This window comes from Struthio camelus, chromosome 29, assembly GCF_040807025.1.
Source record: "Struthio camelus isolate bStrCam1 chromosome 29, bStrCam1.hap1, whole genome shotgun sequence".
NCBI classification, from domain to species: Eukaryota; Metazoa; Chordata; class Aves; order Struthioniformes; family Struthionidae; genus Struthio; species Struthio camelus.
Window position 1 is genome coordinate 213,391 of NC_090970.1, and position 21,251 is coordinate 234,641.

At 61.6% G+C, this 21,251-nt stretch overlaps 1 gene segment (V, D, J or C); it reads left to right on the forward strand.

Moving 5' to 3' along the window:
* The window catches only part of LOC138062691 (immunoglobulin heavy constant gamma 2-like), a 93,329-nt gene extending 78,086 nt beyond the window's left edge, over positions 1–15,243 (forward strand). Inside the window, 6 exon segments of the C gene segment in view lie at positions 5,531–5,809; positions 7,408–7,722; positions 8,952–9,281; positions 10,792–11,121; positions 14,732–14,862; positions 14,972–15,243. Coding sequence covers positions 5,734–5,809; positions 7,408–7,722; positions 8,952–9,281; positions 10,792–11,121; positions 14,732–14,862; positions 14,972–15,055 — 1,266 coding nt within the window.
* Positions 15,244–21,251: the final 6,008 nt, after the last annotated feature.

A 21,251-nucleotide genomic window follows, 5' to 3' on the forward strand; every position in this document is an offset into this window, starting at 1 on the left:
TTGCAGTGGGGCAGGGGGTGATGCAATGGGGCAGGGGGTGTTGCAATGGGGCAGGGGCAATGCAGTGGGGCAGGGACATTGCAGTGGGGCAGTGGGCGATGCAATGGGGCAGTGGCCGTTGCAATGGGGCAGGGGGCGATGCAATGGGGCAGAGACATTGCAGTGGGGCAGGGGGCGATGCAATGGGGCAGGGAGCCTTGCAATGGGGCAGGGACATTGCAGTGGGGCAGAGACATTGCAGTGGGGCAGGGGGCGATGCAATGGGGCAGGGGGCGATGCAATGGGGCAGGGACATTGCAGTGGGGCAGGGGGCGATGCAATGGGGCAGGGGGTGTTGCAATGGGGCAGAGACATTGCAGTGGGGCAGGGACATTGCAATGGGGCAGGGGGCGATGCAATGGGGCAGGGGGCGATGCAATGGGGCAGAGACATTGCAATGGGGCAGGGGCGATGCAATGGGGCAGGGAGTGTTGCAGTGGGGCAGGGGGCGATGCAATGGGGCAGGGAGCATTGCAATGGGGCAGGGACATTGCAGTGGGGCAGGGGGCGATGCAATGGGGCAGGGGGCATTGCAATGGGGCAGGGGGCAATGCAATGGGGCAGGGGCGATGCAATGGGGCAGGGACATTGCAATGGGGCAGGGGCAATGCAGTGGGGCAGAGACATTGCAGTGGGGCAGGGGCAATGCAGTGGGGCAGGGGGTGTTGCAGTGGGGCAGGGGGCGATGCAATGGGGCAGAGACATTGCAGTGGGGCAGGGACATTGCAATGGGGCAGGGGCGATGCAATGGGGCAGGGAGTGTTGCAGTGGGGCAGGGGGCGATGCAATGGGGCAGGGAGCGTTGCAATGGGGCAGGGACATTGCAGTGGGGCAGGGGGCGATGCAATGGGGCAGGGGGCATTGCAATGGGGCAGGGGGCGATGCAATGGGGCAGGGGCGATGCAATGGGGCAGGGACATTGCAGTGGGGCAGGGGGCGATGCAATGGGGCAGGGGCGGCGCAGCGGGGCGGCGGGGGCGTCGCAGCGGGGCGGCGGGGGCGGCAGACGTGGCCGTGGGGCGGGCGCGGGGCTCCCCGGGGACGCCGTGGGGCGGAAGGGGAAGTCGGAGGCGGCGGTGCAGCGCGGGCGCCGTGGGGCGCAGGTAGGCCGCTCGCCCGGACGCCTGGGCCCCGGCGCTGCTCCTGCTCCGCGGGGGCTTGGGGGGCCGAGGGGGCGCGGGGGCATCGGGGCAGCGGTGGGGCTGGGGCAGCTGTGGGGCTGGGGCTGCTGTGGGGCAGCAGCAGCTATAGGGCAGCAGCAGCTCTAGGGCAGGGGCAGCTATAGGGCAGCGGCATCTATAGGGCAGCAGCAGCTATAGGGCAGGGGCAGCTATAGGGCAGCAGCAGCTATAGGGCAGCTCTAGGGCAGGAGCAGCTATAGGGCAGGAGCAGCTATAGGGCAGCTATAGGGCAGGGGCAGCTATAGGGCAGCAGCAGCTATAGGGTAGCTCTAGGGCAGCAGCAGCTCTAGGACAGCAGCAGCTATAGGGCAGCTATAGGTCAGGGGCAGCTCTAGGGCAGGGGCAGCTCTAGGGCAGCAGCAGCTATAGGGCAGCTATAGGGCAGGGGAAGCTACAGGGCAGCAGCAGCTATAGGGCAGCTATAGGGCAGCGGCAGCTATAGGGCAGCAGCAGCTATAGGGCAGGGGCAGCTCTAGGGCAGCTATAGGGCAGCGGCAGCTATAGGGCAGCAGCAGCTATAGGGCAGCTATAGGGCAGCGGCAGCTATAGGGCAGCAGCAGCTATAGGGCAGGGGCAGCTCTAGGGCAGCTATAGGGCAGGGGAGGCTATAGGGCAGCAGCAGCTATAGGGCAGCTATAGGGCAGCAGCAGCTATAGGGCAGCAGAAGCTATAGGGCAGCAGCAGCTGTAGGGCAGCTATAGGGCAGGGGCAGCTATAGGGCAGCAGCAGCTATAGGGCAGCAGCAGCTATAGGGCAGGAGCAGCTATAGGGCAGCTCTAGGGCAGCTATAGGGCAGGGGCAGCTATAGGGCAGGAGCAGCTATAGGGCAGCTATAGGGCAGGGGCAGCTATAGGGCAGCAGCAGCTCTAGGGCAGCAGCAGCTATAGGGCAGGGGCAGCTATAGGGCAGCAGCAGCTCTAGGGCAGGAGCAGCTATAGGGCAGGAGCAGCTATAGGGCAGCTATAGGGCAGGGGCAGCTATAGGGCAGCTATAGGGCAGCTATAGGGCAGCTCTAGGGCAGGAGCAGCTATAGGGCAGGAGCAGCTATAGGGCAGGGGCAGCTATAGGGCAGCTATAGGGCAGCTATAGGGCAGCTCTAGGGCAGGAGCAGCTATAGGGCAGCAGCAGCTCTAGGGCAGCAGCAGCTATAGGGCAGCTATAGAGCAGCTATAGGGCAGCTCTAGGGCAGGAGCAGCTATAGGGCAGCAGCAGCTCTAGGGCAGCAGCAGCTATAGGGCAGGAGCAGCTATAGGGCAGCTCTAGGGCAGCAGCAGCTATAGGGCAGGAGCAGCTATAGGGCAGCTCTAGGGCAGGGGCAGCTCTAGGGCAGGGGCAGCTGTAGGGCAGCGGCAGCTATAGGGCAGCTCTAGGGCAGGGGCAGCTGTAGGGCAGGAGCAGCTATAGGGCAGGAGCAGCTATAGGGCAGCTATAGGGCAGGGGCAGCTATAGGGCAGCTATAGGGCAGCTATAGGGCAGCTCTAGGGCAGGAGCAGCTATAGGGCAGGAGCAGCTATAGGGCAGGGGCAGCTATAGGGCAGCTATAGGGCAGCTATAGGGCAGCTCTAGGGCAGGAGCAGCTCTAGGGCAGCAGCAGCTATAGGGCAGGAGCAGCTATAGGGCAGCTATAGGGCAGGGGCAGCTCTAGGGCAGGAGCAGCTATAGGGCAGCAGCAGCTCTAGGGCAGCAGCAGCTATAGGGCAGGAGCAGCTATAGGGCAGCTCTAGGGCAGCAGCAGCTATAGGGCAGGAGCAGCTATAGGGCAGCTATAGGGCAGGGGCAGCTCTAGGGCAGGAGCAGCTCTAGGGCAGGGGCAGCTCTAGGGCAGCAGCAGCTATAGGGCAGCTCTAGGGCAGGGGCAGCTCTAGGGCAGGGGCAGCTGTAGGGCAGCAGCAGCTCTAGGGCAGGGGCAGCTCTAGGGCAGCAGCAGCTATAGGGCAGCTCTAGGGCAGGGGCAGCTCTAGGGCAGCAGCAGCTCTAGGGCAGGGGCAGCTCTAGGGCAGCAGCAGCTATAGGGCAGCTCTAGGGCAGGGGCAGCTCTAGGGCAGGAGCAGCTGTAGGGCAGCAGCAGCTATAGGGCAGCAGCAGCTCTAGGGCAGGGGCAGCTATAGGGCAGCTATAGGGCAGCAGCAGCTATAGGGCAGGAGCAGCTATAGGGCAGCTATAGGGCAGCAGCAGCTATAGGGCAGGGGCAGCTCTAGGGCAGGGGCAGCTCTAGGGCAGCAGCAGCTATAGGGCAGGGGCAGCTATAGGGCAGCTATAGGGCAGCGGCAGCTATAGGGCAGCAGCAGCTCTAGGGCAGGAGCAGCTATAGGGCAGCTATAGGGCAGGGGCAGCTATAGGGCAGCTGTAGGGCAGCGGCAGCTATAGGGCAGCAGCAGCTATAGGGCAGGGGCAGCTATAGGGCAGCTCTAGGGCAGCGGCAGCTCTAGGGCAGCAGCAGCTCTAGGGCAGCAGCAGCTATAGGGCAGGAGCAGCTATAGGGCAGCAGCAGCTCTAGGGCAGGAGCAGCTATAGGGCAGGAGCAGCTATAGGGCAGCTATAGGGCAGCAGCAGCTATAGGGCAGGGGCAGCTCTAGGGCAGGAGCAGCTCTAGGGCAGGAGCAGCTATAGGGCAGGAGCAGCTATAGGGCAGCTATAGGGCAGGGGCAGCTCTAGGGCAGGAGCAGCTATAGGGCAGCAGCAGCTCTAGGGCAGGAGCAGCTATAGGGCAGCTCTAGGGCAGCAGCAGCTCTAGGGCAGCAGCAGCTATAGGGCAGCAGCAGCTCTAGGGCAGGAGCAGCTGTAGGGCAGCTATAGGGCAGCGGCAGCTCTAGGGCAGCAGCAGCTCTAGGGCAGGGGCAGCTATAGGGCAGCTAATAGGGCAGGGGCAGCTATAGGGCAGCAGCAGCTATAGGGCAGGGGCAGCTCTAGGGCAGCTATAGGGCAGGGGCAGCTCTAGGGCAGCAGCAGCTGTAGGGCAGCAGCAGCTATAGGGCAGGGGCAGCTATAGGGCAGCTCTAGGGCAGGGGCAGCTATAGGGCAGGAGCAGCTATAGGGCAGCTCTAGGGCAGCAGCAGCTATAGGGCAGGAGCAGCTATAGGGCAGGGGCAGCTATAGGGCAGCAGCAGCTATAGGGCAGGAGCAGCTATAGGGCAGCTCTAGGGCAGCAGCAGCTATAGGGCAGGAGCAGCTATAGGGCAGGGGCAGCTATAGGGCAGGGGCAGCTATAGGGCAGCAGCAGCTCTAGGGCAGCAGCAGCTATAGGGCAGCTATAGGGCAGCGGCAGCTATAGGGCAGGGGCAGCTCTAGGGCAGCTCTAGGGCAGCAGAAGCTATAGGGCAGCAGCAGCTATAGGGCAGGGGCAGCTCTAGGGCAGCAGCAGCTATAGGGCAGGGGCAGCTATAGGGCAGGGGCAGCTATAGGGCAGCTATAGGGCAGCAGCAGCTCTAGGGCAGCAGCAGCTATAGGGCAGCTCTAGGGCAGGGGCAGCTATAGGGCAGCTCTAGGGCAGGGGCAGCTCCAGGGCTGGAGGAAATCTGATGGTCATTTTGGGGAGAAAAGAGCACATTTTGGGTGCCACCAGCCGCTTCCGGGTGCCAAATGTTGCGTTTTTGGGTGCCGAGCGCTGCATTTGGGGAGCAGCCCGCCCCGCCGGGGGCCACGTGCTGCAGTTTTGGGGTGGAAAGCGCTGCATTTGGGTGCAACCGGCCCCACCCGGCTGCCAGGTGCTGCATTTTGGGTGCAGAGTGCTGCATTTTGGGTGCAGAGCGCTGCATTTTGGGTGCAGCCAGTCCCATCTGGGTGCAGAGTGCTGCATTTTTGGGTGCAGAGTGCTGCATTTCGGGTGCAGAGCGCTGCATTTCGGGTGCCACCATCCCGATCTGGGTACAAAGTGCTGCATTTTGGGTGCAGAGCGCTGCATTTTGGGTGCAGCCAGCCCCATCCGGGTGCCAAATGCTGCATTTCGGGTGCAGCCAGCCCGATCTGGGTACAAAGTGCTGCATTTTGGGTGCAGAGCGCTGCATTTCGGGTGCCAAGTGCAGCATTTTGGGTGCAGAGTGCTGCATTTCGGGTGCCACCAGCCCGATCTGGGTACAAAGTGTTGCATTTTGGGTGCAGAGCGCTGCATTTGGGTGCAGAGCGCTGCATTTTGGGTGCAGAGCGCTGCATTTGGGTGCAGAGCGCTGCATTTTGGGTGCAGAGCGCTGCATTTCGGGTGCAGCCAGCCCCACCCGGGTGCCAAGTGCCGCATTTGGGGTGCCGAGTGCAGCATTTCGGGTGCCGCCAGCCGCATTGGGGTGCCTGACGCCCTGCCCCGTCGCCCTCCGCAGCCCGGGTCACCTCGCCGGCCGTCTTCCCGCTGCGGGCCTGCACCGCCGGCCCCGGCGAGCTCGTCGTGGGCTGCTTCGTCAACGGCTTCTTCCCCGAGCCGGCGACGGTGAGCTGGGCCGGCGGGCCGGCCGGCGGGCGCCCGCAGACCTTCCCCGCCGCCCTCTTCCGCTCCGGCCTCTACAGCCTCAGCAGCCAGTTCGCGATGGCCGCCAGCGGCACCCAGACCCTCACCTGCACCGTGGACCACTCGCCCTCGGGCTTCACCAAGGAAGTGACAGGTAACGGCGGCGGCGGGGGAAGCGGGGGGGGGTTGCTGCATCGAGTTGGGGGTGCCAGGGCGGCGTTGCACCGCGCCCAGTCGCCCAGTCGCACCCCACGTGCGTTGCCTCGCGTTGCAAGCGCAGGTCGGCGTCGCATACGCGCACTGGCTCGCGTGGCAAGGGCACGTTTGCATTGCACACGCGCTGCATTGCATTGCAAGCGCAGGTTGGCATCGCGTACGTGCATCGGGGTGCGCTGCAAGTGCAGGTTTGCATTGCACACGCATCGCCTTGCATTTCAAAATGCATGTTTGCATTGCATGCGTGCACTGGGTTGCGTTGCAAGCACAAGTTTGCATTGCACGTGCATTGCCTTGCATTGCAAACGCAGGTTTGCATTGCATACGTGCACTGGGTTGCATTGCAAGCACAAGTTTGCATTGCACGTGCATTGCCTTGCATTGCAAACGCAGGTTTGCTTTGCATACGTGCACTGGGTTGCATTGCAAGCACAAGTTTGCATTGCACGTGCATTGCCTTGCATTGCAAACGCAGGTTTGCATTGCATACGTGCACTGGGTTGCATTGCAAGCACAAGTTTGCATTGCACGTGCATTGCCTTGCATTGCAAACGCAGGTTTGCTTTGCATACGTGCACTGGGTTGCATTGCAAGCACAAGTTTGCATTGCACGTGCATTGCCTTGCATTGCAAACGCAGGTTTGCATTGCATACGTGCACTGGGTTGCATTGCAAGCACAAGTTTGCATTGCACGTGCATTGCCTTGCATTGCAAACGCAGGTTTGCATCGCATATGTGCACTGCGTTGTGTTGCAAGTGCAGGTTTGCATTGCACACGCATTGCCTTGCATTTCAAAATGCATGTTTGCATTGCATGCGTGCATTGGGTTGCGTTGCAAGCGCAGGTTTGCAGCGCACATGCACTGTCTTGCACTGCAAGCGCAGGGTTGCGTCGCGTACATGCATTGGCTGCATTGCAAGCACAAGCTTGCACTGCACGTGCATTGCATTGCATTGCAAGCGCGGGTTTGCATCGCCCGCCTGCGTTGGGTTGCGTTGTAAGCCCAAATTTGCATTGAGCATGCATCGCATTGCATTGCAAAGTGCAGGGTTGCAGCGCACCCGTGCCTTGAGTTGCATTGCTGGGGTTGCAACCGGGCCGTGCTGGGGTTGCAACTGGGCCTTTTGCGGGCTGCAACTGGGCCACGCTGGGGTTGCAATTGGGCCTTTGGAGATTGCAACCAGGCTGCGCTGGGGTTGCAACTGGGCCTTTTGGGGGTTGCAACTGGGCCATGCTGGGGTTGCAATTGGGCCTTTGGAGATTGCAACCAGGCTGCGCTGGGGTTGCAATTGGGCCTTTGGAGATTGCAACCAGGCTGCGCTGGGGTTGCAACTGGGCCTTTTGGGGGTTGCAACTGAGCCTTCTGGGGGTTGCAACGGGGTTGCAATCAGGCCTTTTAGGGCTTGCAACCGGGCCGCGCTGGGGCTTTGCATCGCCGCCGCAGCCGGCCGCAACCAGCAACCCTGTGCAACCGCCCGCCGCCCCGCTCCGCTTGCGTTAACGCCGCCGCCCCGCGCCGCCGCGCCTCTTGCAGTGCTGCCGCCCGGGAAGCTGGTGCCCCCCACCGTCCGCCTGCTCTACGCCTGCGCCCGCCAGACCGTCGAGCTGCACTGCCTCATCTCCCACTTCTACCCCAAAGACGTGCGGGTGCAGTGGCTGCTGGACGGCGAGCCCGTCTCGCTCAGCCCCGTCACCGACCCCGTGGAGGCCGACGCCGGCAGCCACACCTTCAGCACCACCAGCCGGGTGAACGTCTCCGCCGCTGAGTGGGCCGAGAAGACCTTCGGCTGCAAGGTCACCCACCCCGGCACGGGCACCGTGCTGCAGGACAACGTCTACAAGTGCCCAGGTGAGGTTTGGCGGCAGGCACAAGGGGGCAGACCGGATGTGGGAGCATGCACAAGCGTGCAAGCACGCCGTAGGTGCAGGCACAAGCGTGCAGGGGCGATCTGGGGCAGGCACGAGCGTGCCGACAAGCTTTGGGTGCAGGCACCAGTGTGCAACCAAGCCGTAGGCGCACGCACAAGCGTGCGGGGAGGTTTTAGGGCACGCACAAGCGTGCAGACCAGATCTGGGTGCACGTGCAAGTGTTCAGGGGAGGTTTTGGGGCATGCACAAGCGTGCAGACCAGATCTGGGTGCATGCACAAGTGTGCAAGCAAGCTGTAGGTGCACGCACAAGCGTGCAGGGGAGGTTATGGTGCACGCTCAAGCATGCAAGCAAGCTGTAGGTGCACGCACAAGCATGCAGGGAGGTTTTGGGGCATGCACAAGCATGCAGACCAGATCTGGGTGCACGTGCAAGCGTGCAGGGGAGGTTTTGGGGCATGCACAAGCGTGCAGACCAGATCTGGGTGCACGCTCAAGCGTGCAAGCAAGCTGTAGGTGCACGCACAAGCATGCAGGGAGGTTTTAGGGCATGCACAAGCATGCAGACCAGATCTGGGTGCACGCACAAGCGTGCAGGGGAGGTTATGGGGCATGCACAAGCATGCAGACCAGATTTGGGTGCACGCTCGAGCATGCAGACAAGCTTTGGGTGCACGCACAAGCGTGCAGGGAGGTTTTGGGGCATGCACAAGCATGCAGACCAGATCTGGGTGCACGCACAAGCGTGCAGGGGAGGTTATGGGGCATGCACAAGCATGCAGACCAGATTTGGGTGCACGCTCGAGCATGCAGACAAGCTTTGGGTGCACGCACAAGCGTGCAGGGGAGGTTTGGGGGCATGCACAAGCATGCAGACCAGATTTGGGTGCACGCTCGAGCATGCAGACAAGCTTTGGGTGCACGCTCGAGCGTGCAAGCAAGCTGTAGGTGCACGCACAAGCGTGCAGGGAGGTTTTGGGGCATGCGCAAGCGTGCAGACCAGATTTGGGTGCACGCTCAAGCGTGCAAGCAAGCTGTAGGTGCACGCACAAGCGTGCAGGGGAGGTTATGGGGCACGCACGCGTGTGCTAGCAAGCTTTGGGCACACCCGCACGCCCCAAGGGTGCAGGCGAGGAGCCCGGTGGCCCCGCCGGCTGCTGACCCTCCATGGCTCTCCGTCTCTTGCCCCGTCCCCTCCCGGCCGGGCCAGGCGGGAGCACGCCGGACGCCAGCGCGATCCACGTCTTCGCCTTGCCGCCGAGCCCCGCGGACCTCTACATGTCGCAGTACCCGCAGCTGGTGTGCCTGGTGTCCAGCCTGCCCAGCGACGAGGGGCTGCAGGTGAGCTGGGCCCGCGAGCACGCCGGCGCCCTCAACCCGCGGCCGCTGCAGCTCAAGGAGCAGTACAACGGCACCTTCAGCGCCACCAGCGTCCTGCCCATCTCCACCCGCGCCTGGGACGAGGGCGAGAAGTTCACCTGCACCGTCAACCACAGAGATCTCCCGGCGCCCATCGCCAGGACCGTCGTCCGACAGCCCGGTAAGCCCCGGGGCGTCGCGACCCCGCTGCGGCCCGCTCTGCCCAGCGGCGCCTCCCGTCGCGGCCCCCGTTGCGTTGCGTTGCATCCCGATGCATCTTGCATGAGTTGCGTCGCATCCTGTCGCACCCCGTTGCACCCTGCTCGCGTTGCGTTGCATCCCGCTTGAGTTGCGTCGCATCCTGTTGCACCCCATTGCATCCTGCTCGCGTTGCGTTGCATCCTGGTGCCTCCCGCCCACGCGGCGTTGCATCCCGTTGCATCCCGCTTGGGTTGCGTTGCATCCTGTTGCATCCCGTTGCATCCCGCTTGAGTTGCGTTGCATCCTGTTGCATCCCGTTGCATCCTGCTCGCCTTGCGTTGCATCCTGTTGCATCCCGCTTGGGTTGCATTGCATCCTGTCGCACCCCGCTGCACCCTGCTCACATTGCGTTGCATCCCGTTGCATCCCGCTTGAGTTGCATCGCATCCTGTTGCACCCCGTTGCATCCCGCTTGAGCTGCATCGCATCCTGTTGCACCCCGTTGCATCCTGCTCGCCTTGCGTTGCATCCCGTTGCATCCCGCTTGGGTTGCATTGCATCCTGTTGCACCCCGCTGCACCCTGCTCACATTGCGTTGCATCCCGTTGCATCCCGCTTGAGTTGCATCGCATCCTGTTGCACCCCGTTGCATCCCGCTTGAGCTGCATCGCATCCTGTTGCACCCCGTTGCATCCTGCTCGCCTTGCGTTGCATCCTGTTGCCTCCCGCCCACGCGGCGTTGCATCCCGTTGCATCCCGCTTGGGTTGCATTGCATCCTGTCGCACCCCGCTGCACCCTGCTCGCATTGCGTTGCATCCCGTTGCACCCTACTCACGTTGCATTGCACCCCGTTGCATCCCGCTTGAGCTGCATCGCATCCTGTTGCACCCCGTTGCGTCCTTCTCGTGTTGCATTGCATCCCGTTGCATCCTGGCCGTGCTGCATCGCATCCCGTTGCGCCCTGCCCGCCTTGCACCGCATCTCGTCGCACCCCGTTGCGTCCTTCTCGCGTTGCACCGCATCCCGTTGCATCCCACCCATGTTGCGTTGCACCCCGTTGCACCCCCGCTCGTGCTGCATCGCGTCCCGTTGCATCCCGCTCGCATTGCGTTGCATCCCACCTGTGTTGCATTGCGTCCCCCCTGCGTGGCGTTGCGATGCGCGCCCCCCCCCCCCTTGCATCCCGCCCGCCTTGCACGCCCCGCTGCGCCTTGTGTTGCATCGCACGGCACACCCCGGTGCTTCTCTCTTGCCTTGCAGGGCCCCGCACGCCCCCCCTTGCACCCCTCTTGCATTGCACGGCATTGCACATCCTCTTGCACCCCGTTGCACCACCTTTCATGTCCTCTTGCACCCCTTTTGCACCGCATCGCACACCCCCTTGCACTCCTCTTGCGTTGCACCGCCTTGCACGTCCTCTTGCACCCCGTTGCACCCAGCGCGCGTCACCCTGCTCCGCCTGACCTCCGCCCCCCGCCTCCCGCCGCAGGCCAGCGCCTGGCGCCCAGCGTCTACCTGCTGGGGCCGCACGCGGAGGAGCTGAGCAGCCGGGACACGGTCAGCCTCACCTGCCTGGTACGCGGCTTCTACCCGGCGGCCATCTCGGTGCAGTGGCTCAAGAACCAGGCCACGCTGGAGCCTGACGCCGCCGACACGTTCCCCCCGGTCAAGGAGCGCGGCGCCGCCGCTGCTTTCTTCCTCTACAGCCGCCTAGTCGTGCCCAAGAGCAGCTGGGAGCAGGGCAACACCTACGTGTGCATGGTGGTGCACGAGGCCCTGCCCATGAAGTTCGTGCAACGCACCATCAGCAGGAGCCCCGGTAAATGAGGCCGCCGCCGTTGCAACCGCTCTGGGCGTTGGGCCGCGTTGCCCGCCGCTCTCGCCTTTCCCCCTGCTTGCCCCCGCGCTGCAAATAAAAACAAGACGGAAGCCAGAGGCTGGCGTCTGCGTGCCCGTGTCGGCCGGGGGCTGCTTGGGCGCCGGGCGGCTTCGGGGTGGGCGGGGGGAGGCGGAGGGACGGGGCGACGGGTGCTCGGAGAGTGTGGTGCATGGAGAGTTGGGTGCATGGAGAGTTGGGTGCATGGAGAATTGGGTGCATGGAGAGTGCGGTGCATGGAGAGTTGGGTGCATGGAGAGTTGGGTGCGTGGAGATTTGGGTGGATGGAGATTTGGGTGGATGGAGAGTTGGGTGGATGGAGAGGTGGGTGGATGGAGAGGTGGGTGCACATAGAGTTGGGTGCGTGGAGATTTGGGTGGATGGAGAGTTGGGTGTGTGGAGATTCGGGTGGAAGGAGATTTGGGTGGATGTAGAGTTGGGTGGATGGAGAGTTGGGTGCACACAGAGTTGGGTGGATGGAGAGTTGGGTGCATGGAGAGTTGGGTGGATGGACATTTGGGTGCGTGGAGAGTTGGGTGCATGGATAGTTGGGTGGATGGAGAGTTGGGTGGATGGAGAGTTGGGTGCGAGGAGAGTTGGGTGGATGGAGATTTGGGTGGATGGAGAGTTGGGTGCTCGGAGAGTTGGGTGGATGGAGAGTTGGGTGCTCGGAGAGTTGGGTGGATGGAGAGTTGGGTGGGTGGAGAGTTGGGTGGATGGAGAGTTGGGTGCGTGGAGAGTTGGGTGCATGGAGAGTTGGGTGCATGGAGAGTTGGATGGATGGACATTTGGGTGCGTGGAGATTTGGGTGGATGGAGATTTGGGTGCATGGAGATTTGGGTGGATGGAGAGTTGGGTGCTCGGAGAGTTGGGTGGATGTAGAGTTGGGTGGATGGAGAGTTGGGTGCATGGAGAGTTGGGTGCATGGAGAGTGCAGTGCATGGAGAGTTGGATGGATGGACATTTGGTGGATGTAGAGCTGGGTGCGTGGAGAGTTGGGTGGATGGAGAGTTGGGTGCGAGGAGAGTTGGGTGCGTGGAGAGTTGGGTGGATGGAGAGTTGGGTGCGAGGAGAGTTGGGTGGATGGAGAGTTGGGTGGATGGAGAGTTGGGTGCATGGAGAGTTGGATGGCTGGACATTTGGGTGCGTGGAGATTTGGGTGTGTGGAGAGTTGGGTGGATGGAGAGTTGGGTGCTCGGAGAGTTGGGTGGATGGAGAGTTGGGTGCATGGAGAGTTGGGTGCATGGAGAGTTGGATGGATGGAGAGTTGGGTGCATGGAGAGTGGGGTGGATGGAGAGTTGGGTGCATGGAGAATTGGGTGGATGGAGATTTGGGTGGATGGAGAGTTGGGTGCATGGAGATTTGGGTGCATGGAGAGTTGGACACATGCACGCCTGGACTAGCAGGCCCGGATGGACGGGTGCACAGAGCAATGGGTGCGCACGCACCGGACCAGCCTCCAGCACGCATGGGCAGGCCCAGGCATGGGCAGGTGGACGGACAGAGCCACCCACATGCACCAGCGCATGGGCACACGCTTGCACGCACGGGCGGGCGGCAGGGCAGCTCGGGCGCACGGAGGCATCGCGACAGCCAGCCGGGGGGACAGAGAGGGGGAGCGCCGGGCTGGGCGAGCGCACACGCCCACAGAGCTGCGGGGAGTGTGGACACACAGGGACAGGAGGAGTGCCTGGATGGATGAGTGCGTGCACAGAGGGAGGAGTGCGTGGGTAGATGGAGGAGAGCATGAATGGGAGAGTGCATGGATGGAGGAGTGCATGGATAGATGGAGGAGTCCATGGATAGGTGGATGAGAGCATGGATGGAGGAGTGCATGGACCAGATGGAGGAGTGCATGGATAGATGGAGAAGAGCATGGATAGGTGGAGGAGAGCATGGATAGATGGAGGAGAGCATGGATAGATGGATGAGAGCATGGATGGAGGAGTGCATGGACCAGATGGAGGAGTGCATGGATAGATGGAGAAGAGCATGGATAGGTGGAGGAGAGCATGGATAGATGGAGGAGAGCATGGATGGAGGAGTGCATGGACCAGATGGAGGAGTGCATGGATAGATGGAGGAGTGCATGGATGGAGGAGTGCATGGACCAGATGGAGGAGTGCATGGATAGATGGAGGAGTGCATGGATGGAGGAGTGCATGGACCAGATGGAGGAGTGCATGGATAGATGGAGGAGAGCATGGATAGGTGGAGGAGAGCATGGATAGATGGAGGAGAGCATGGACAGATGGAGGAGAGCATGGATAGGTGGAGGAGAGCATGGATAGACGGAGGAGAGCATGGATGGAGGAGTGCATGGATCAGATGGAGGAGTGCATGGACAGATGGAGGAGAGCATGGACAGATGGAGGAGAGCATGGATGGAGGAGTGCGTGGACAGATGGAGGAGAGCATGGATAGGTGGAGGAGAGCATGGATAGGTGGAGAAGAGCATGGATAGGTGGAGGAGAGCATGGATAGGTGGAGGAGAGCATGGATGGAGGAGTGCATGGACCAGATGGAGGAGTGCATGGATAGATGGAGGAGAGCATGGATAGGTGGAGGAGAGCATGGATAGACGGAGGAGAGCATGGATGGAGGAGTACATGGATAGGTGGAGGAGAGCATGGACAGATGGAGGAGAGCATGGATGGAGGAGTGCATGGATCAGATGGAGGAGTGCATGGACAGATGGAGGAGAGCATGGACAGATGGAGGAGAGCATGGATAGGTGGAGGAGAGCATGGATAGACGGAGGAGAGCATGGATGGAGGAGTGCGTGGACAGATGGAGGAGAGCATGGATAGGTGGAGGAGAGCATGGATGGAGGAGTGCATGGACCAGATGGAGGAGTGCATGGATAGATGGAGGAGAGCATGGATAGGTGGAGGAGAGCATGGATGGAGGAGTGCATGGACCAGATGGAGGAGTGCATGGATAGGTGGAGGAGAGCATGGATAGGTGGAGGAGAGCATGGATGGAGGAGTGCATGGACCAGATGGAGGAGTGCATGGATAGATGGAGGAGAGCATGGATAGGTGGAGGAGAGCATGGATGGAGGAGTGCATGGACCAGATGGAGGAGTGCATGGATAGATGGAGGAGAGCATGGATAGGTGGAGGAGAGCATGGATAGACGGAGGAGAGCATGGATGGAGGAGTACATGGATAGGTGGAGGAGAGCATGGACAGATGGAGGAGAGCATGGATGGAGGAGTGCGTGGACAGATGGAGGAGAGCATGGACAGATGGAGGAGAGCATGGATGGAGGAGAGCATGGATAGGTGGAGGAGAGCATGGATGGAGGAGTGCGTGGACAGATGGAGGAGAGCATGGACCAGACGGATGAGTGCACGGGCGGGCGAGCGCGCGCCCAAGCCGGAGGCGCGCGCAGGGCCCTCACGAACGGGTGGAGGCGCGGGTGCAAGAGCCAACGGGCGCGCGAGCGGGTGCACGCCCGGGGGGGGCGAGGGGGTGCGTGCAGACCCAGGCCTGCGCCCCCCTCCCCGCGCCCTGATCGCACCCTCTCTCTCCTCTCCCCGCGCCGCAGAGCTCAGCCTGCCCGAGGACCTGTGCCACGCCACCCCCGAGCAGCTCAACGGGCCCTGGGACACCATCGCCGTCTTCATCACCCTCTTCCTCCTCAGCGTCTGCTACAGCGCCACCGTCACCCTCTGCAAGGTGAGCAGCGGAGCGGGTGGCGGGCGCCTTGCACCCGGCGCGGGTGCAAACCCGGGGCCGGGCAGGGAGGGCTTGGTTTTTTTGCAACGGTGCTGCCCTCCCGCCGCAGGTGAAGTGGCTGCTGGCCACCGTGCTGCAGCTGAAGCAGGGCCCGGTGCCCGGCATCAAGAGCAGCTTCCAGCGCGCCCCATAGCCCCACCCCGAGCCGCCGCCGCCGCTGCCACCGCCGGGCCGGGGCGCGCGCATGGCAAGGAAGATGGATGGATGGATGGGTGCGAGGGTGCAGGAGTGCATGGGAAGGAGGACGGGTGGATGGATGCATGGGAAGGAGGATGGGTGGATGGATGCATGGGAAGGAGGATGGGTGGATGGATGCATGGGAAGGAGGATGGGTGGATGGATGCATGGGAAGGAGGATGGGTGGATGGATGCATGGGAAGGAGGACGGATGGATGGTTGCATGGGAAGGCGGATGGATGGATGGTTGCATGGGAAGGAGGACAGATGGATGGATGCATGGGAAGGAGGACAGATGGATGGATGCATGAGAAGGAGGATGGGTGGATGGGTGCATGGGAAGGAGGACAGATGGATGGATGCATGAGAAGGAGGACGGATGGATGGTTGCATGGGAAGGAGGACAGATGGATGGATGCATGAGAAGGAGGATGGGTGGATGGGTGCATGGGAAGGAGGACAGATGGATGGATGCATGGGAAGGAGGACAGATGGATGGATGCATGAGAAGGAGGACGGATGGATGGTTGCATGGGAAGGAGGACAGATGGATGGATGCATGAGAAGGAGGACGGGTGGATGGTTGCATGGGAAGGAGGACGGGTGGATGGTTGCATGGGAAGGAGGACAGATGGATGGTTGCATGGGAAGGAGGACAGATGGATGGTTGCATGGGAAGGAGGACAGATGGATGGATGCATGGGAAGGAGGATGGGTGGATGGTTGCATGGGGAGGAGAACAGATGGATGGATGCATGGGAAGGAGAACAGATGGATGGTTGCATGGGAAGGAGGACGGAGGGATGGTTGCATGGGAAGGAGGACAGATGGATGGTTGCATGGGAAGGAGGACAGATGGATGGATGCATGAGAAGGAGGATGGATGGATGGTTGCATGGGAAGGAGGACAGATGGATGGATGCATGGGAAGGAGGACAGATGGATGGATGCATGGGAAGGAGGACGGATGGATGGTTGCATGGGAAGGAGGACAGATGGATGGATGCATGGGAAGGAGGACAGATGGATGGTTGCATGGGAAGGAGGATGGATGGATGGATGCATGGGAAGGAGGACAGATGGATGGTTGCATGGGAAGGAGGACAGATGGATGGATGCATGAGAAGGAGGATGGATGGATGGTTGCATGGGAAGGAGGACGGATGGATGGATGCATGGGAAGGAGGACAGATGGATGGATGCATGAGAAGGAGGATGGATGGATGGATGCATGGGAAGGAGGACAGATGGATGGATGCATGGGAAGGAGGACAGATGGATGGATGCATGAGAAGGAGGATGGGTGGATGGGTGCATGGGAAGGAGGACAGATGGATGGATGCATGAGAAGGAGGACGGATGGATGGTTGCATGGGAAGGAGGACAGATGGATGGATGCATGAGAAGGAGGATGGGTGGATGGGTGCATGGGAAGGAGGACAGATGGATGGATGCATGAGAAGGAGGACGGATGGATGGATGCATGGGAAGGAGGACGGAGGGATGGACGCGCGCACGGACAGAAAGGGGACAATTGGCCTGACGTGCGGCGGAGCAGAGCCCAGCCCCCGCCAGGTGGCTCGTTGGGGCCCCGCGGGGGCGGGTGCAGATGTTTCCGCAGCCCGCGGCTCCCACGGCTCCCCAGAGACGAAGCCAACCCATGTCACGAGTTTGCCTGGCCCCGGATGTGCGGGGGGAGGGTTTGTCATGGGACAAGGGCAATGTTGGGGGGGGGGTGGGCACCAAGTTGTTCAAGCTGGACCTTGGACACTGGGTCAGCCCAGGTGGACCTTGGACATGGTGTCCACCCGAGGTGGACTTTGGTCATGGGGTCAGTGAAGGTGGACCTTGGCCACTGGGTCAATCCAAGGTGGACGCTGGTCACCACGTCACTCCCAGGTGGACCTCGACCACCAGGTTAATCTAGGTGGACACTGGTCAGCAGGTCAAAGCCAGGGGGACACTAGATCAACCCAAGTGGGCGCTGGTCACCAGGCCAACCCCAGGGCCACCAGGTCAACCCGGTGGGCACCAGCCATGTGGTCAACCAGGTGGGCAGCGGCCACCAGGTCAATCCGGTGGACTCCGACCACCAGGTCAAGCCGGTGGGTACCGGCCATGTGGTCAACCAGGTGGACAGCGGCCACCAGGTCAATCCGGTGGACTCCGGCCACCTGGTCAATCCGGTAGGTACCGGCCATGTGGTCAACCCGGTGGGCAGCGGCCACCAGGTCAACCCAGTGGACAGCGGCCACCAGGTCAACCGGCTGGGCTCCGGTCATGTGGTCAACCCAGTGAATAGCGGCCGTCGGCCGGGTGGGAAACGGCCACGTGGTCAACCCGGAGGACAACGGCCATGAGGTCAACCCCAGTGGGCACCGGCCACCAGGTCAACCCAAGGGGCCACTAGGCGCCCCCCCCCCCCCGCCCCCCGCCCCCGGGGAGAGAGGGGGCGATGCCAACTTCGTGCCTGCAAAACAAGGCGGGTTTTGCCCCCCCAAAAAATTGGTGCCACCCTCCCGGCCCGGTGCCACTTGTCACGGGGTGTCCCCGTCCCCGCAGCCGCCCCCTCCCGCCTCCCCCGCGCTCCCCCCCCCCTTTCGCCCATAAAAGCCGCCCGTTTCGGGCAAAAAAAAAAAATCAATAAATAGGTAAAAAAAAAGCCAACCCACCCAGTGTGAGCGTGTCGCTTTGTCCGGCCCCAATTTCGGGCACCAAAACAGTTTGCGTTGCAAAATTCCTTATTCTGCCTCTCCCCAAGCTGCAAACAAACAAACAAAAATCTTCCCCGTTTCGGCTGCAATAAAAGGTAAAAAAAAATTAACTAAAAATGAACAAACTGCTCTTGTAGCCGGAGCTGCAGGAAAAAACCCGCCCGCGGCCCAAAACCTGCCTCTGGGCGGAAAGGAAAAACCCACCCGGCCCGGCCGAGAGCGGCCCTGCTGGCGTGGCTTCGGGGCCAAAACCGGTTGCGTTGGGGTTGCGAAAACCCCTCGCATGGATTTTTTTTTTTTTTTTGCAGAGACCAAGTGCATTGATTTTGCAAAAATCCCTTGCATTGATTTTGCAAAAAAACCCCTTGCATTGATTTTGCAAAAAAACCCCTTGCATTGATTTTGCAAAAAAACCCCTTGCATTGATTTTGCAAAAACCAATTGCATTGATTTTGCAGAGACCAATTGCATTGATTTTGCAAAAAAAACCTTGCACTGATTTTGCAAAAGCTGCTTGCATTGATTTTGCAAAAACCCCTTGCATTGATTTTGCAAAAACCCCTTGCATTGATTTTGCAGCAACCCCTTGCATTGATTTTGCAGAGACCAATTGCATTGATTTTGCAAAAAAATCAATTGCATTAATTTTCCAAAAATCCTTTGCATTGATTTTGCAAAAACTGCTTGCATTGATTTTGCAGAAACTGGGTGCATTAATTTTGCAGAAACCAATTGTATTAATTTTGCAAAAAACAACTGCATTAATTTTGCAGAAACAAATTGCATTAATTTTGCAAAAAAAACCTAATTGCATTAATTTTGCAAAAACCAATTGCATTAATTTTGCAAAAAAAAAAAACAATTGCATTGATTTTGCAGAAACCTGCAAAAAAACCAAAAAATTGACTTTGCGAAACCTGCCGCGCTCTGTGCAAAACTCACATGCGTCATTTCTGCAACAAACCGCATTAATTTCGCACTGAAGCGCTTGGGCCTGTTTTGCCCCAAAAACTCGGATTGATTTTTGCCAAAAAAGAAACAACCCAAAAAGCAGCAAAATCCCCCAAACCTGCCCCGTTCCCGGCGCCTTTTCCACCCTGTTTCGCCGGGCAAAAGCGCAAAACACCGAAAAAAAGGTGTTTTATCCGGCAAAGTCCTTCCTGCTCCATTGCAAAAACACACTTTTTGCCAAAAGCTGCTTTTTTGGCAAAAAAAAAACATAAATGTTTTTAGTTGCTAAAGTCGCCCAAAAATCGCCGCTTTTCTTTTTGCGCCTTTTCAGCTACCCCCCCCCAAAAAAACTTTATTTCGGGGATTAAAAAATAAAAACCAACCTCTCGGTGGCGAAACCGGAAAAGGCAGCAGCAGAAAGGCCCCAAAGCGGCCGTTTTTCCACCCAAACCGCCAAACCCCTCAATTTGCCTTTTTTTAAAAAAAAAAAAAAAAAAGAAAACCACCTGTTTTCCCACCCGCTTTGATGCAAAACACCCGCTTCCCCTCCCCCCGCCCGGGGGTTTTGTGGCTCCGGCTGCTTTCGCAGAACTGAGAGTCCCAAAAGTTTCGGTTCTCAGCCCAAAACATCCCCCCCCCCCCAATGCCGGGTAGAAAAACCCCAAACAGCCACTTTCGGTCCCAAAACAGCGCTGCTGCTCCCTCCCCCCCCCAACCCCCCAAAACACAGCGCAAAGGCTCCCGGACACCTGGGCCCCCCCTGGGGGGGGGGGCGGGACAGACCCCGGACGCCTGGGCCCCCTGGTTGGGGGGAGCAGTGGGTGGAATGGGGCTCCCCAGACCCGGACGCCTGGGCCCCTCCCGGACGCCTGGGCCCCCTGCTGCGGGGGAGAACAGTGGGTGCAATGGGGCTCTCCAGACCCGGACGCCTGGGCCCCTCCCGGACGCCTGGGCCCCCTGCTGCGGGGGAGAACAGTGGGTGCAATGGGGCTCTCCAGACCCGGATGCCTGGGCCCCTCCCGGACACCTGGGCCCCCTGCTGCGGGGGAGAACAGTGGGTGCAATGGGGCTCCATGACCCGGACGCCTGGGCCCCTCCCGGACGCCTGGGCCCCCTGGTGGGGGAGAACAGTGGGTGCAATGGGGCTCCATGACCCGGACGCCTGGGCCCCTCCCGGACACCCGGGCCCCCTGGTGGGGGAGAACAGTGGGTGCAATGGGGCTCCATGACCCGGACGCCTGGGCCCCTCCCGGACACCTGGGCCCCCTGCTGCGGGGGAGAACAGTGGGTGCAATGGGGCTCCATGACCCGGACGCCTGGGCCCCTCCCGGACGCCTGGGCCCCCTGGTGGGGAGGAGCAGTGGGTGCAATGGGGCTCCATGACCCGGACGCCTGGGCCCCTCCCGGACACCTGGGCCCCCTGGTGGGGGGGAGCAGTGGGTGCAATGGGGCTCCATGACCCGGACGCCTGGGCCCCTCCCGGACGCCTGGGCCCCCTGCTGCGGGGGAGAACAGTGGGTGCAATGGGGCTCCATGACCCGGACGCCTGGGCCCCTCCCGGACGCCTGGGCCCCCTGCTGCGGGGGAGAACAGTGGGTGCAATGGGGCTCCATGACCCGGACGCCTGGGCCCCTCCCGCACGCCTGGGCCCCCTGCTGCGGGGGAGAACAGTGGGTGCAATGGGGCTCCATGACCCGGACGCCTGGGCCCCTCCCGGACGCCTGGGCCCCCTGCTGCGGGGGAGGAGCAGTGGGTGCAATGGGGCTCCATGACCCGGACGCCTGGGCCCCTCCCGGACGCCTGGGCCCCCTGCTGCGGGGGAGAACAGTGGGTGCAATGGGGCTCTCCAGACCCGGACGCCTGGGCCCCTCCCGGACGCCTGGGCCCCCTGCTGCGGGGGAGAACAGTGGGTGCAACGGGGCTCCATGACCCGGACGCCTGGGCCCCTCCCGCACGCCTGGGCCCCCTGCTGCGGGGGAGGAGCAGTGGGTGCAATGGGGCTCCATGACCCGGACGCCTGGGCCCCTCCTGGACGCCTGGGCCCCCTGCTGCGGGGGAGAACAGTGGGTGCAATGGGGCTCCATGACCCGGACGCCTGGGCCCCTCCCGGACGCCTGGGCCCCCTGCTGCGGGGGAGAACAGTGGGTGCAATGGGGCTCCATGACCCGGACGCCTGGGCCCCTCCCGGACGCCTGGGCCCCCTGCTGCGGGGGAGAACAGTGGGTGCAATGGGGCTCCATGACCCGGACGCCTGGGCCCCTCCCGGACACCTGGGCCCCCTGGTGGGGGAGAACAGTGTGTGCAATGGGGCTCCATGACCCGGACGCCTGGGCCCCTCCCGGACGCCTGGGCCCCCTGCTGCGGGGGAGAACAGTGGGTGCAATGGGGCTCCATGACCCGGACGCCTGGGCCCCTCCCGGACGCCTGGGCCCCCTGCTGCGGGGGAGAACAGTGGGTGCAATGGGGCTCCATGACCCGGACGCCTGG